Source organism: Corapipo altera, unplaced genomic scaffold, assembly GCF_003945725.1.
Source record: "Corapipo altera isolate COAL_440 unplaced genomic scaffold, ASM394572v1 1, whole genome shotgun sequence".
Lineage (NCBI taxonomy): Eukaryota > Metazoa > Chordata > Aves > Passeriformes > Pipridae > Corapipo > Corapipo altera.
Window position 1 is genome coordinate 41460777 of NW_020884873.1, and position 17406 is coordinate 41478182.

General features: G+C 37.6%; 1 protein-coding gene across 1 annotated transcript in view; it reads right to left on the reverse strand.

Annotated features, from left to right (window-relative positions):
• Positions 1 to 1666: 1666 nt before the first annotated feature.
• PPP1R3A (protein phosphatase 1 regulatory subunit 3A) overlaps positions 1667 to 17406 on the reverse strand; it is a 28832-nt gene continuing 13092 nt past the window's right edge. The window contains exons 2-4 of the mRNA XM_027659423.1: positions 7532 to 7590; positions 7286 to 7422; positions 1667 to 5060 (exon numbers count right to left, since the gene is read on the reverse strand). Of these exons, the coding sequence (XP_027515224.1) occupies positions 2544 to 5060; positions 7286 to 7422; positions 7532 to 7590 (2713 nt within the window). The 3' untranslated portion in view covers positions 1667 to 2543. The remainder of the gene's footprint in view (positions 5061 to 7285; positions 7423 to 7531; positions 7591 to 17406) is intronic.

The following is a 17406-nucleotide window of genomic DNA, read 5'->3' on the forward strand; positions in this document are numbered from 1 at the left end:
TTGAGCAGAGAATCACTTTCAGCATAACTCAGTTGAGAAAGTAGGAGCCCACCTATGCACAGAGGTACTGCCAAACAGATGGCCACAGTCCTCCTCACAGTCCTCCTCCAATCGTTAACGTATATCCCGTAGGATGGCAGGCCCAGGTTTGGTAAAGCTGAAAATATTCAAATATGGGTTTGAATCCTGTGATTTGGTCCTTGCTCTGAATTTTATGAACTTTGTTTTAAAGAGTTATGTGGCAAATTAGATGGTTGAAGGCTTTTAACTAGCAACTGAAACTAAATATTCTAATTTCTGCCCTGGTGGTTTTAACCATCAGACTGAAATGTGTCCTATGCCCTTGATCTCTCTCCCCTGAAGAATCTGGTACTTGACTACATGGTGACACTTTCAGCAGGGTGCATCACACAAATGCAGGGTGCTTTCTTCACCTTTTTCTCCCTCTAACCGAGGACCTTGATCCTTCCAGAATATATTAGACACCACTTGAGAGCTTCCACTGTACTGGGAAGTGAAGCAATACCTGATGTCTCTGTCCCAGTGAGGCTGAAATTGTGAATGACTTAGACCAGGGATCTGTCACACTGCAGAGAGTGAACTACCTAAAGTAAGGCAATGCCATGCATTTTGGAGAAGTGACTATAAATGTCATGAAAAGCCTAGGTTCTTTCAGCATTAGTTGTCTCCAGGTAAAGAAGGGTTTGCGATCATGATTTTGGGTTACACTGATTTAACTTCAATCCTGCTTTAAGTCTAAGCCTAAGCTTTTTATTGGATCCAGCTCCTAATGCCTATTAAATTAATTTCTTTATCTCGATTAATATTTTGCTTGCATATATCTTTGAACATCTGGACACAACCTTCAGTGTCTCTCCTTAATGCCTCTAGTCCATTGCTATAACACATTCATGGATTGCTTTCAGAAGTTGTTAAGGTATCCAGCCATCAGCATGCATATCAGCAACAGACCATGTACACATCTGCTCACCCCACTGAATGCACTGCTCCCATAATGCTTCAAAGTTTTACCCCCTGTAGAACAGGAATGTTAAGGTGCCTGCTGTAGCAGAGTGTCCTAACATCCTGAAACATATGAGTAAGTTTTAAATGAACTTTAAAGATTTATTTCAGAGCTAAGTTAGTGACTAAATAATTTTTCTATCATATAGCTTCAACCATATGTTGCAATCAAGACTTTCACAGCTGTGGTATTTCACAGTGACAGTAAGGAAAGTGAAACAAACAGCTTAAAAACAACTCTTTTCCCTTCTTAAATCCAGGGCTCCACTAACATTATGCGCCTTGGTGCTTCCTTTAACATGATACCTGTGAAGGTATTTGTGACCATCCTCTAGGAAATGGCTGAAGAGCATCATAACCTGTCCTTCCTTTTCCTTCTGGACAAACTTTCGCCATGAGCCTGTATGGGACACCCGCAATGTTGGAGCAGCAAAGTCACCAGCATGCCTACCCCACAGGAATCCTGCTGCACAGGATCAGTTTGGACTCTCCTTAGGGCAGATACTGCCTTTTCTGCTTCACCAAAACTGCACAAGGAAGCCTCACTGAACACCAGTGTTTTGCCCTGTGTTTTCTCTTGGTGTTTGGTTAGCTTTATGTAGCAAGCCATAGGAAAAAAGGAGTAAACCTAATTCAGACATGCTTCACACAATCATAGCGTTCCTTTGTAAAATTTATTTAATGCTTTGTAGATATGCTCAACAACACTGATGAAAAAATGGCATTCAAGGCTTTGCCTAAAATAACAGTTCAGTGAGATTCTCAGTTGTGTTACATAGTCCTCATTTACAAACACCAAAAACTCTCATGCGCCTGAGTGAATAGTACCAGGCCTGTGGTTGTGGCCTTCAATCTTTACAGGGCAGAAACAGAACATCTATTCTGCTACACATTACATCCTGAAAGTTACATGATGTTACTAAGTCAAAGCCTTACATTTTTCAAACAAGGGTACCACTGGAGCTCTAAGTTAAAATAATGAAATACAAATTTGGAAAAATGTATTAACTTATCAAGAGATGCATTGCTCAGAGCATTGAGGATTACACTAGAAGATTATCAATTGCAATGTCAGTACCAAAATACTGATTTAGGTTTTATATTGTTCCTTGTGTTGTTATCTATTACACAGAATCTTAGAAAAAAATTCCCAGAAAAATATGAAGCTTTACCGCAAAAGAAGTTAAAGCAAGTAAATGGTGGGTTTAAGTACTACAGAGATATGAAGTATTGCTTCTTCAAATCCTGCTAAGAAGCAACAGCTGTACTTCATTTTAACTTGACATGCTTCAGAACTCATACTCATATAGGTATTTAATGATCCAAACATAATGGTCCTGTATAGTTTAATTACTTATATGAAGGCTCAAGTTCATATGTAATCTGTTAAAAAAAGATGCTTCTCTGGAAATCTTGCTTTGGTTCTAACAGTGAATAAACTCCTTAACATACTCTTTAAAATACTCTGATGGAATTGGAGATTATTGACCATGGATCCTGAGCACAGCTGACAGTAAATGTTATTTCTTCTTGATAGACTCCTTGTTTCTTCCTCCTTCATGGTATAGCCAAAACAAGGAGAACAGGTAGAGTGCAAGGCAGACCATCAAATCATAGTGGTAGAGTGTTGCAGAAAATAGAAGAAAGAAGAAGAAACAGAATATTTTGAAGGCGATATGTTTTAAACCCGGAGACTCATTAGGCAGCTTAAGTGCTTCACTCTTCTGGTTAGAAATATCTGCAGAATCAGAAATGTGCTGGCTTTCTTTCTGTGAGTCATCAAGACTGTTTAGCATTTTCCTGTCAGTTAATAAATGGTCAGATTGAGAGTCTGGTCCTCCACCTTCTTGGGTAGACTTACTAATTAAAATTTCTGGCCTCCATAACTTCTCTTGTTGGAGCTCTGCTTGATGGAAACACTGACCTATATTTCTTCCTCTTCCTTCTCTAGAAATTACTGTGTCCGAAGTGGAAGATACTTCTCCTGTTTCAACTTTGGGAGGGAAGTTTTTATTAATACACTTAATTTCATTTGGTAGATTTAAATTGTACCCTGACTCTGCAGCAACCTTGTCAAAGACTTCAAATTCAAAGTGTCTATACAGGTGCTCCATACCTCCTGCTGCAGTGGACCCTTCAGAATATGCTACTGAAGAGCTTTTAAGATGGTGACTAGGAATAGTGTTTGTACCAGAAGGTGGCATTTTTGTTTCAGCTTTAGCACATAAATGGGAAAGCATACCAACATGGTTTTCTTCCCTATAGAGCTCTTCTGCTTCCTCACTGTATAGATGCTTCTGGGTGCTCAGAGGACATTTAGATACTTCTGAATATAATGTCTGCTGCAAATCTTCTTTTTTTTCTGTATCAGAAACCTTTACTGCTTCTCCTACAGGTAGAATATTGCCTATGTCTGGTTGTACTTTGGCACATTTTTCCCTGCTATTGCATAGAGACTTCATTTCTCCTTGCAGTGTTTCATGAACGCATGCATTATAAATACCTAAAACTGATTCCTTTTCAAATTCAGTGTCATATAATACACCCACTGTGTTGAGTTGACAAAGAGCATAATGTGAACCATCGTTTCTCCCTTCATGTGTATCAAACGCTGTTTCCTTTTCCTCTGTGGGCCTGTCACTTAGTGCAGTCTCTTGAGGTAGCTTAGCAATTACTGCTTTTTCGCTGGCAGACATTTTTTCTGGAGCACTTTCTGATGTTGTTTTAATTATATAAGCTGTACCTGCCTCTGCTTCCTCTGTAATATCCTGCTCAGAGACAGAAGACTTTTCACAGCTCTCTGCCTCCTGGCAGGTAAACAACTCCTTTGTGGAAGCTGTGCTCTGAGGTTCCGTGCTCCCTCTTGCTCCCCAATGAACCTTGCTCCCCATTTCTTGCCACCTCTGCTCGGTGGAGTTTGCTTCACTTTCCCTTCCAATCAGTCTCCCTTTATTTGTGTTGTCTAGGTTATCTCTGTCTTTTAACCTCATGAATCCTCTGTTTTCCTGAGTGTCCTCAACTTGCCTTTCATCCCCCCATGTGGCCCTGGTTGTCTGCTTGTTGTTCTCAGCTGGCAGAGGTGTTATGTTCAGGGCTTTGGCATTGTGTTTCCTATGTGACTTGAAAGGTTTGGAAATTTCCTCCTCACCGATTAATGCCAAGTCTGCTATTTCGATGACTTTCTTCTCCTTCCCTGCATCAGCGTTAGAGTTTTTTCCCGACATTTCACCAATTCCTTTTTTTTGCGTATATCGTCTTTGTGTGGAATCTATCGAGACATCAGCATATGCAAAAGTGCCATCATATAAATCTTCTCTTAAATGTACCTGAACTTTGCTTTCAATCATCTTGACTTTTCCTTCATATTTATCAGCGTCTGATAACAAATCCAGAGTGTGGTGAGACATTTGTGGTGCTTGGTGCTCTGGAGCTGGATTAGCATTGCCATCCAGCGTCCTTGCTATGCATGCATTTAATTGTATGGATTCATCATGCTCCGTAGCAATGGTTTCTGGTCTCATTTCACAAGCCCCTTTTGAGATAGCAGGAGCATCCTCACTGATGAATACCCTCTCCATCGTCTTACTTCCCGAGGCACTATCTATTTCACCTTTTGAAATATCTGTGTGGTTCTCTCCTTGTTGGCTTGAGACAGTGGCCATAATACCAATAGCCTCATTCTGCTTTGTCACAGGAAAATCTTTTGTGGATAAAAGGCTCTCACTGGTAACAGTATGTTCCAAAGACCGCTCACCACCATTTACTGAGCCAGCAGTGACTTCCTTCCCTGGTAGCTGACTAATACAATCTGTTACAGAATACTTAAATTTATCTTTTAATTCTCCTCCTATCACTTGTGAAGTGTTTTCAGATGAGGAACTGATAGGCACAGGGGGCAAGTCACTGCTTCTTTCTATACAGGTTAGCTTTTTCACCAATCTTTCAGTTTCACTTGGAAAATTAACTGGTTCTGTGGTGTATAAACTCCTTTCATCTCTGGAAGAGGTACCTCTAGCTTCTGTGAAGTGCTGATTTAACTGAAACAATAGAATAGAAAAGAATGATCAAAAAGTGCTTTGCAAAAACACACCAAATGAAGGAGGTAGGATTTCATTATGGAAAGTTTTGTTTTCAGTAACAAAGCTTATATGGAAACATGTTGCAAACCATTTGGAAAATTTACATTGGATGTATTTTTTAACATAGGTAATGAGTTTTATGTTCGTGCTGAAAGGAGCAGGAAATAAAATAGCATTCAGAACCCTCTTGCTTTATTCATGAGTTCAGTTAGCTGCTAATACATTTTATACAAATTAAATCTGAAGAGAATATTCCCTTAAAGGCAGACTAATTCATTCTCTATACATTTGATTCTAGGTTTGGAGAGATGAAGCCGTGGGGCGAGGGGGTAGGATTGGCACATAAATGAGGGCATTGATACAGTACATCAATGCCCAGTAATGTATAGTATTGTCCAGTAAAACAAAGACACATTTCACACTGACAAACTCTGTAAGGATTTTCTGTGCTTCATTTCTCTCAGGGACCATTTTACAGGCTTCAAACCAGACTGTTTTTAGACAATCTGGTAAGACACGAGTTGGAAATGAGATTAGCAAAGTAAAAGGCCAGAAACTAATCACTCCCCCTCCTAGCTCCCAAATATCATATTGTATTATTCAGCTATGCTGGCTTGTCATTGCACTCTCTTCTCACTTTAGCACAGTCACACTGATAGCACTAGCTGATCAATTAGAGGCTAGATTCTTGGGCACCCCTTTATGCATCTGCACTTGCTGTAGATACCCCCATTACAGTTTCTCTTATTAATATGTTTTCTGCAAAGCCTCTGCAAACTATTAATAGTAAAACGTCACTCAAAGAAAAGTGAGGGAGCTAATGTCTCTGCAAATTCTGTTTTAATGACCCTCTGCCAACCAGTGCTCAAGTGTATTTGAGTTCTTCGGTGATGCCAACTGTCAGGATTTAACAGTGAGATGCCTGTGTTTTTTTCCCCTCCTCATAACTGACATTTGCATGATCTCAATAATTATATGCAAATCTTACGATTTCCCCTTCTTCTCACATAAGGCTCATGTTACTTGTCAACTGCACAGCTGTCTTGTGAGCCAATGCCTGTGCGTTTCAAAGATTTGGTTGTATTTCCATCTATTATAAGCCTTCATTGTTTAATTCATTAAAGAGTGCATAGTGGAAATTAACATCTAAATTATAGCTCCCCCTTCATTTATTGTATGGACAAGTTTGGCAATTGATAAACAAACGGTTATATTCGATCCCGTTTTTTCTAAAAGGGTGGACTGAGAACAACAAGGGATTTTAGAGGTCCTCCTTTCTCTGTTACACCATAAAAAACAAAGAGACTCTGATTTTCAGTCAGTGAAAGGTCTCACAATATGCAACAATTTTCAACATTTTTAAAGTAAAAGACAAGAAAAAAATTACATTCAATTGAGAGGATTTTTTTCTCTATGTCAACGAGAAAAAAAAGAATGCTTCTCATCTTCCTTTCCTGTCTGATTCAGCATCCACATTTTCACAGGTGATAGCTATTATAATCTATGATTATGAATCTATGCACCCAAATGATATGAGCTGAGAACAGACACTGAGAATAATAGATTGCTGTATGTGTCTCATTTATTGCCATTTTTTCTTTCATACTGAAAAGTGCAAGGCAAATCATGCACATTCATCCACGCACACAAATCCAAATAGATTGAATGTTCACTGAGTGTGAAATTCATTGTAAAAAATCTAATATCAAATACTGATACATAAAAATCTGCTTATATAAATATATATATACCTATTTTGGTTATACAGCAGGCTACATGGTTACACTTTGAAAAAACCTTAAAAGCAACCAGTAGTATAAGTATAAAATTTTTACCAAATATAAAACCTGTATTTAAGAATATTTCCACCCTAGAGACTAGGAGGGGAGATTTTTTAAATGCTACTCTTCTAATTCCTTCAAACTGTCATTTAGAGCCTCTGGTAAAGAAGTAAAAGGGAGAAGTCATTAATTTAAGACCAGAAAAAGTTGATGCACTATACTGAAATCAAAGCACCTTCTATTGTTGAATCAGTTAGAGATTCAGTGTAAGTACAGACCAAGGCTTTACATTTGTAAATTAGTACATCAGTCAGCTCTGTTAAAAGGGGGCATTTCACCAGCTTTGAAGCGTAAATGGATTCAAATCATTTAATACTGTAGATATAATTGTATAACACTTACCAGCAACTCTAATTCTTTTTCATCATCTTTGTGATCACTCTGCTTGTATTCTGCATTTTTCTCTTTTATATTTTTATTAGCTCGTTCGGTGTCCTTGTCTTCTGCTTGTGAATAAACAATCTCTGGGATGTTTGTGTCTGAAGAGTTAAAAAAAACATAGTTGAATAATTTTCACAAGGTTGGTTATTACACTATTTTTAATTAACATGTGCAGTAAGGAAGAACTAATTAAATTGGGTGTTGTACCTGAAGTCTTTGAGTTATTCCATGTGTCATCATCAGACGTTGCCAATATTTCTTCCTTTCTGCTAAACAAAAAGAAACTTCTTGTGTTATTCTGCAAAAATTATGTTCTAATTCCTCCTAGACTCAAATATAAAGACTGCTAGTTAATTACACAAAATTTTAAATGCTGTTTGAAATTATGAAAATAACAGCTATATAAAATGTAGTGCTTTTTTGAGTGTCCTGATATTAAGGCTTGGTCTTAAGAAAGAATTGGCCAAGAAAATGAGAATGTGTTGACCTTCAGATTACATTACAAAGTTGATGGGTTTTCCCAGGCATTTTTTGAGAAAGCAGCACAAAGGTGATTAGATGGGTCAGTGACAGAAGAGTATAATTTTGGGGTCAGGCAAGGGTCTGGGAGGATATATGTGTTCAAGAGGCCAGGGCTCTCTCTTGCTTGTGTTTTTCAAATATTTGTATATATACAGAGATGGCTGGAAAAAGACATCTTTGTTACCTGAAATAAATCAAAAGATTCTCCCTGCATATGTACAGTATAAATCCTGTTGCTAAGCTATGCCTGGCCGGCAGGAACGAATTCTGCTTCCCTGCAGCAAGTGCAATTTTTTCTGTTGTTTTGCTGGCTGTGAAAACAAAGGCCAGGTCCAACACGAAAAACACCTACGGAGAGGTGCTTAGTGCCTGCAGTCCTCATCTATATCAATGCAAAGTGATAGCAGTTTGAATTGTGTGCTTATAGGGATCTAATCTTTAGTGCAAAAGGGAAAAAAAGTTAAAATAATATCACTTATATGAAATGTAAATTATTATATCAATCCTAATGACTTCTCTATGAGGAGCGATTTCTTTTTTTGTAGGTTTTAATTTATGCAGCCGTCCACCTGAGTTACTGAAAATTACTTTCTAATTTTCAAATATTAATCTTTTCCCCTTCTATTTTCTCCTGGTGTCTTTCATTTGAATTGATATAACATTAACTCTGCCACCTAAATGCTTAATTCAGAAGGAGGATGCTAAATTTATACTCTGTTAAAAGAATCTAGACTTTGACTGTCACCAACTTTTTAAAATCCACTCTTTATAGGGTTGCCAGACTAAAGCAGACAGAAGTTGCTGCCAGTATACCATTTGATCTCTGACACTGGCCACCATCAGATACTTCGGGGGAAGATGTAAAGTTCTTGTAGGAAAGTACTTGAAGTAATTTGCACTGCCTCTTAAATTTCCTCTTGGTCATTTTTTTGTTAGTTGTCCTTGAAGTGCAAGATTTAATGCTGTCTCAATAGTTCTTTTTTACCATTAATTGCAATAACGCTGAATATTCTTGCAATCTGTGTGAATGTCATGTCACTCTTGAATCCTGGTATATGCATAGCCTCCACACATTTCTCACTCTCCTACTCACACCGTGATGTACTTTCTCCTGTCAGCAGTTGTTATAATCTGAATTTAATCCTGAATTCAGAGCCAGTCCCTTATTTTCAGTAGGTCTGTGGAGTTTTTAATGTAAATCATTAGTGCTTATTATTTACACATAGGGTTTTGGGGAGGGCTGTTAATTTGTTTGTTGGGGTTTTTTTACTGTTCAAATGCTTGTCTTAGTGTTACATCTAGTTCCCAATTTTCTACTGCCCTTCTGCATCTTTTTCACTCACCTGTTTCCATAAATCTAGACACCCTGTAGATCAGGGCTTAACCATAACACAGACGCATTAAAACATTTAGGCGCTAATAGGTGTCTGCAAAAGCCCTTAATGAGGAGTCAAGATATGTAAAACACGTGAACTAAATCATCACCCCAAAATAATAATCCTAAAGCCACATGGGCACAGCAGGGAATTCTGTTGAATGCAGCTGAATTCTTTGAATGTAGCTGTCTACCTGCAGCATTCAGCAATATGAATGCAACTCTTGGAAGGAGGGGTGGGATAATTTGCTGCTAGAAGGGACTCTCATCTACTTCTTAAAGGAATGGAGTTTTTCATGCAAGAAACATTCCCAGAAGAAGAGATGTTGATGCCTATATCTAGCATAATAGTCTACAGGCAGCTGGAGTTCACATTCAAGATGAAGTGGTACTTTCAGATTCTGTCACACCCTCATGTGATAAAAATGCTGCACATGCATCCAAAAAATATCCAAATTGGCAGGATAAAGAAAATTTAGGTAGAAACTGGAGGACAAATTTCTCTGCTCCTCATGAAGTTGGATGTACAAGTTCTTTAGCTTAATTTTCATTCCCTAGAGAAAAGAGAAACTGGATTCTGCCCCCTGTTTCCTATATTCCCTATCCAGTGAATATTTTTGGTTTTGATTAACAAATTTTCAGTGTAAAAATACAGACACAGTCTTTGAATAAGATGCTGAGGATGAGTAGCTATTTCCCAAACCTTTAAATAAACAGGTATAAAGATTCTTCAAGCTGGATAATTACAGGTGTGTAGTGGGTTGGTGTTACCTTATCTAGGTTTAGTCTTCTATGCATCTGTATTCAGGCAGTCTTGTCTATCATGCCTATCATCAGTGGTGAGGGATTAACACTTCCAAAAGGAGATGCATTCCCTCTAACATGGGCATCATGAATAAGATGAAGAGACATATCCTTCGGAGGAGCTTCTCTGCCTCTGGACCATAAAGGGAACTTACAGCTTAGGCTGTTATTGAAAGCTGCATGAATCTCACCTTGTAAGTATAAATTTTAACTGTAATGTAGCTATGGATTTTTAGTGTCTAGGGCTGTAACACTCAATGCATGTGTGACCTGAGCCCCTCAGTTTTAATTTTGCTGTGATTGGAGTTGAATTTTTCCTTAACTCTTGTTCTAGTAGCATCTAGAGCCCTGGTCCACACCTTTCTTTTCACAACTGCAACACAGGTAATAAACAGCAATGATAACACAGTCTTACAGCTGGGATCCACACTGCAGGGCTTGTAATGTAATTTCTTGAATATTGCACTGAATTTTATAAAGATTTCTGGTTTATAGCCCATTATTTTTGCACAGGTGTCCCACAAATACCTCAGTACAGGGAATTTCAGTGTAACAGGTATTTTTCTTATTTTACTTCTATATTAGAAATATCCATCCTCATAACACTATTTTATTGGAAAATCTAAAATTAACCTAAATTGAGGATGTTGATACTGCAGTGTTTGAGGATCACAAGAAGCATAAAATGATAGTAATTTAAATCACTTCTTCAGTTTAAGAAGTGATATGAAGATATTGAGACTATGAGTGCATGTAATACAGAACAACCTCAAACATATATGTATACCCTAAGGACTGGAATACTTCCCAAAAGCCAATAAAAATTACCCCCTTCATCAAACTGGGGTAATTAGAAGGTATTTGTCTGGTTAGATTTTCTCCATATTTTTCTGAAATATTCTCCTAGCACACTATCAGAATTCTGTGAGCAGATTTTTAAATTAGAATGTTAATTAAGCTTTTGCTTCAGAAATTAATTATCACACTTTGTTGTGAAAGGTGGTTTAAATTTGTCTACACTGTGAGAGAAAAAAAAATTGTGTTCTGTTAAAAAGCTTTTATTTTTATTTTTGAGTGATCCAGGCATTCCAACAACAGTTAAAGCTAGAAAAAAATCCGTGATGTCAGCTGATGCAGTTCTCCTCCAGCATATGAACCTGTAAACCTGCAGAAGCTCTGTTGCTTCTGCTGATTCAGCTGAATGGGGCACATCTACATAAAGTACACCAGGAACTTAAGAATTTCTACCAGCTTAAAAAACTGAACAACTTACGATCATATGATTCATTCTTGATGGAATTATCATTCACTCAGACTGAATTATAAAAATAAATAAGGAATAAAACCAGGTTATCATTGTAATTTGCATTCATATATGAAGCTCAGGGTCTAGTTAGCAGGACAGAGAGGACTGAAAATTTGATGGACATTGTGTGAAGGAGTTCAGAAGTCCAAAAGTTGCATGGAATTGGCATCCCAGAAAGGAAATATTAAACTTGAACACTAAAGACATGAAGATTAGATAGACAATGTATAAGTGATGAGAAAAAAAATAATTAGCCAATAAATATTTCTTTGACTTCACAAGGGGTTGGGGTAAACTAAGATATGTCAAGGCTTTCTAAATAGCCTTTTTAAGTTGAATAGGGATTTTTTTCTAGAAGTGAGGTTTGATCAGGATTTCAGATGATCTGTGTATAACCCCAGAATCAAGAGACTTCTCCTAAAATTTTCTACCGCAGAGCTGGTAGTGGGGTAGAGTCCTATGGGAACAGAGATCTTACAGGACATAACTGATATGAACAGAGATTTAGAAAATTATATTATTTCATGCAGTCTGGGAGCAGAACTTGTTTAAATATGCTCCAGTTAAGAGAAGCAGATAATCTCCAACCCAAATCTGAGAGACCCAAGAGAGGAAAACACATATTGGTTTAAAACCTTTGCTATTCAAATCTATCAAATTGATCCTGATACTACTGTAACAGTATTAGAAGAGTAGAAAAAGTAGTAGCTATATTTAGGAAAAAAAAAGAGAAATAGTGTCAAGGCAACTACAGGCCCAGCTGTCTTCAAAAACTTTTCACAATGGATTTAGGACAAAACTTAAGTGAGAGAAGAAATACGGATAAATAGAAAATGCCATAAAAATGCCAGACTCACCTGATAATATCTGTCTTTGATAAGATTAGTACATTTCCCTTGTCTAAAAATCAGTTATCAGGATTTCATTAAAGCATTTGTTGTGCAGCCACATGGGAAATTTATTAATTAAACAGGAGAAGAGGGATATGAGTATAAGAGCTGGGTGGTGGAAGAGAGACTCTCAGTGCCAAGCAGGGTCCCACAAGCTGGGCTGTGTGGAGCTAGCAGGCACCGCCGAGGAATTGGAGAGGACCAGTCATGTAATCAGACTTACTCAGTCATGTTATTACAGACCAAAGCACAAGAAGTCAAAGTTAAATTAAATCCGTGGCAGATAGGAAGTTGGGAGACATGACCAACACAGAGGAGGATTGAAAGAAATAGGTGGCCTGGAGGATCAGGATAATAGATAAGGGATGAAATTCAAAATTATAAAGTGCCAGGTTATACATTTAGGGACTAGAAAGAGTTTCCGCCACAAAACTATGCCTCAGAAATTGGAAGAAACAGATGAACAAGAAAAATTTGAGTGTTTTTTTTTTTATCAGAAAACATTTCCAGGCCACTTGTGTGAGATGAGCAGGACACTGATATCAAGGCAAACCAAGTTCTATAGTAATGAGTCAGAGAAAGTTTTCCCAGTAATGAAAGATTTACAAGAAATGTTCATGTTGTGGCAGCAGGCACCCATAAGAACTCTTATGGAACACTTGTCTGCAATGTTCAAGAAAGATTGATTCAAATTGGAACAGTTGCAGAAGGGGACTACAAGAAGACTTGCAGGATGAAAAATCTATATTAACCAAGAAGATAAACTGAATACTTCTATTTTCAGCATAACAAAATAAACTCTGAGAGGAGAAAGTGTTATTGATATAGCAAAGGGGTAAATACTCAGAAGATATAATTTTATTAAGCAGCCAGACTATTAATGTAAAATTAATATAAAGAGTTCACAAAAACATTTTTTATGGAAACTTAAAACAAGCTCTGTAGCATTAGAAGACTACATCCTGTAATTTTTAATTGCAAATACCAGACACAAGAAACTGAGAAGGTCTCAGTATGGAAACATGGATATATTTTTGCGAACTGGATTATGCAACATGTTTCCCAAGGGATAAGACTTCATGACCCCATAGTCCCAGTCCAGTCCTATTTCAAATGTTCCTGTTCAGCTATAATGCCCTGAGAGTTATGCTTTCAGGACTGCACATTTCACTGTGGAATAGCAGGTGCTTTGGTCTGGTCATAAATAGGTTTGGGACTATAGCCAAAAGGTACTAACTTTTTCAAAATGGGTGGTGTTATCATAGCTTGTCATGATTTTAATTCACACACCAATATTTGGCTAAAATTGTGTCTGTATGTTTGGATACCTCACAGCACTGTTCACTTTGTTCTGTGTTATATCCACTTACACTAGATCTTACTATTTAAATCATGAAATATTTATTTTAAAGAATGCAAAAAAAGGCTAAAATGGTTGGATTACAGAGTGTGGAAAGAGAAAATGACCTGTAAAACTCCTGAAATTAATGAAAACTGATCAATTTTATACAATCTTATATTTAAAAGAAATATATATTTAAAAGGAATATATTATTTAATCTGAAATTCAGAGAGGTATGAGGGTGTTAAAGTATTCAAAGAATGTATTTCTTAAATATTTAGTTAAAAATATGTAAAAGGAAAAAAAGTTTTCAAAGCAATTTTATTTACAAATCCAGACAGCCTTGGGATCTTGCAGAATCTTTCATGCTTCTGATTTTTACTGTAGGTTCAAAAGAAATTAAAAAAAAAAAATCAAAATTCTATCCTGAAATTGAGGTGCTTTTTTTTGCTAACATAACTAACATAACTAACATAAACCTTATAACAGTTGACTTACTGGAAAACTACATTTAAAATATTGCTCTATTTATACTGTTCCTAAAACAACAGTTAGATAGGGGAGAAAATATTAAATTCATGAGGAGATGGAAATGCCAGGAGGCAAAAGAAAATGGTATTATTTAAAAAAAAAAAAAAAGTTAAAACCATAATCTTGATAATCTGATCTCATTATCATGATGAGACAACTACTGAAGACACATCCCATCACACTTCAGGATCTAGATCCAAACCGTGTCCTGACCTGTCGGTCTTTGTATGACAACTAAAGGAGTTCGGGAGCCACCAAGAATCTTGATGTGGATTTTCAACGTAAAGACTTTGACTTCTCTTGTGATGTTGTCTCCATCTTCTATTTCACTCACTAAATATATGAACTAAATATTTAATGAGTAAAGATAAACTCACTCCTTGCTTTCATAAGGCTCAGTCCAAAATTCGCTATAGGGACAAGTCTCCCACTGATTTAAATTGATGTCTGTGTTATCAGAAGCTGAAGTTATAGTCTTATAATACAATCACTCCCCAGTTTATCACATGCAGTTCTTAGTCTCAAGCCCTTGTGCTGCTAGAGAATTCACATCTGAGCTCGAGAGGGGAGGTGCAGCCCTGGCTTGAAGCCACATTTTTGCCTCCTGGGGCCTTGTCTTGCTGTGCCTCAGCACCAACCAGGGTCCGTAAGATGGCGTAGAGATGACAAAGGAGCCTGAGGATTACCCTGCCTAGGCACTGCCATAAGAGGGCAATTATATTATTTCACCTCTGGAGAATTTCTAACATGGGAGACGGCCTGCTGGAGGTGTGTCCTACAGCCTCCCCACTGAGCAATGCTTGATCTCTTATTTTGGGCCACTTGAAAACCAAGAGGCCACAAACTGTCTGCAGCAGAGACACATGCAGTGAGACATCTTTAGGTGCAACCACTCACTTGTTATGGAGAGAAGCCATTAAGTTCATGCTCAGCTTCCCAAGAGCAGATTAGTACATGTACAGAGGCTTCAGTGCCCAGTAGTGTCTGGTAGTGCTGGTCACACTGGAGCCAGCCAGGCTGGTGGGCAGTACGGTCTGGCCTCATCGAAAGTTCTACCTGCAAGTTGTATCTGCCCAGGCTCTGAACTACCTGTGGCTACGGAGGAGAAAGACCCTTGATAAAGCTAAGGAGTGTAATCACTGTTATTGCTGGAGCTGGTGCTTATTTCTGATTTGTTTACCTGCACATTTTTGTCTAAACGAAGACAGAATATTATTTTTATGAAGAGTATGTTCTCATTTGAAATTGACACTAATGAATGCAAGGCTTTTTCCTCTTCTTGTTTGTACCATCAAATTAATTAGCTCTATTGTGACATCAGTATTTTTCTCAAGTAGTTCAAGGCTTGAGCATTTTCCTTTCTTTTTCTAAAGGGCATCTTCAGTGCCCTTTATCTACCATAAGAATCATGCATCAGTTGTATTTTTCACAACTAATGCTGTTTATTATAAAAACTGATTGTGATGTGAAGATTGTTATACTGTGTGGCAAATTGCCCAAACAATTACTGTAAATGCATGAGCCATAAACTGTACTGCCAAGGACACTGGTAGGTTAGCTCCTATAAAAGAAACAATTAGAGTCTGAGGTGAAAATAACAGAGATGAGATGACAGTTATTGAAAAGGCAGAACATCCAGTTTAATGTTGTAAATATAGGCTTGTGGATTACACTGATGGTTTTAAAGTGTTCATGACTTATTGAATGGAATAAAGTATTCCATACTTTAGAATGGGGCAATAATTATTATTCCTTTTTAATTGTGATGTCTGATGCATTTGTGAGCAGTTGCTGAGAACATCCCCACATTATACTGATTCTAGTTCTAAATTATCATCCTGCTCCAAGGGTTTGGGGTTTTTTATTATTATTATTTTACTTTTTTAGCATTTTGTTGTTCAGGGTCTGTTCTGAACAAAGTATTTTCTCTTGAGGAACTTGGAGTGCTTAGAGGGTTACAGCAGTAATTATTTCAGTTTCAGCCTACACACTTCACTGCTTTAAATCATCATTAGAAGTTTCATCCCTCAGCAACTCCTGCTGAGACAATCTTAAACTCCTAGAAAAAATTAGATAAGGATAGCTTATCTTTATGACAATTTGTATATAAAGATATTGATAAGAATTTGCCAGAAATTAAGAGAATACATTTTTTTCTTAGGAGTCATCTAAATATAGGAAAAGGGTTTTTATGATTGCTAAAGAATTTCAGTAGTTCAAACCAGATTTGGAACATACGAAGATTAGAGTGCATAAAAAAAAAGATGTGCACCCTACAAGAAGATGTGTTGCAATAGACTATGGCATACAGAGAGAAAATAAAAGAAAATTGACAATACTGAGTAAGAAAATTAAACGGTCCTCTGTTTCTTTAAGACAAGACATAGGGGTAAAAGACAATGAAATAAAATTCAAATATTAGACCCTAGGGAGAGCACTAAACAACTGGACACATAATTATGGCTGTCCCAGAAGGCAAAGGTGCTGGGCACATAAAATCAGAACTGGGAAGGGTCTGTTCAGGGTTTGGAGGAGAGGACAAAGCGAGCAGCAGAGCAAGCAGCAAAGGGCAGTCTGTGTCTGCAGCATACGAGAGCTCTGAACTACAGAACCCATTAGTCAGGGCAGGTGGGGAGAGGTTGTAAAATGTTTCTGACAGCAAATTGCAAGGAAACTAAGCATGCAGCTGTAACAGTTTTCAGGAAAATTCTCTATGTAATTTTCAGGCTTTTGCATACTATTAGGAGAAGCTGATCTTAATGTTAGGTAGGATGTCAGAGCTGTGTTGGACATTGATGATGCCACAGTGAAGTTTAGAGTGGTGTTGGGGAGCAGAACTTGGGAGGTGGCTGGTCTGCGGGCCTGGGCACTGGTTGTGTCCTCAGGCTGAAATACCTGCCTCCTACCAAAATTCAGTGTAGAGTCCCGGGAACTAGACCTTACTTAGATACAGCAGAAATCAACAGCTGCACTAATCACAGACAGACCAGGCCAGCACAGAGCAGTGTGAGCGAGGCACGAAGCGTTGCTGTCTGTGCAAAACAGAGGACATCTGAAACTCAGCCAGTATCATTCCTCATTCTAGGCTCCTAATGTACGCTCATGAATTTCTACTTGTCATTTGGCTTTACCTGAAAATATGGCCAATTCCTACCTAAAGGCATTTTAACTTCAAATGACTTCTCCTTGTGGAGATACCATGTTACACATAACATTGTTATTACATGTCACATGTGGCAATACCATGGCCTTCTGTTTTTATGTTTTTTTTTTTCCAGGAGGTCTTTAGAAAATAGAAGCATAACAGAAAAA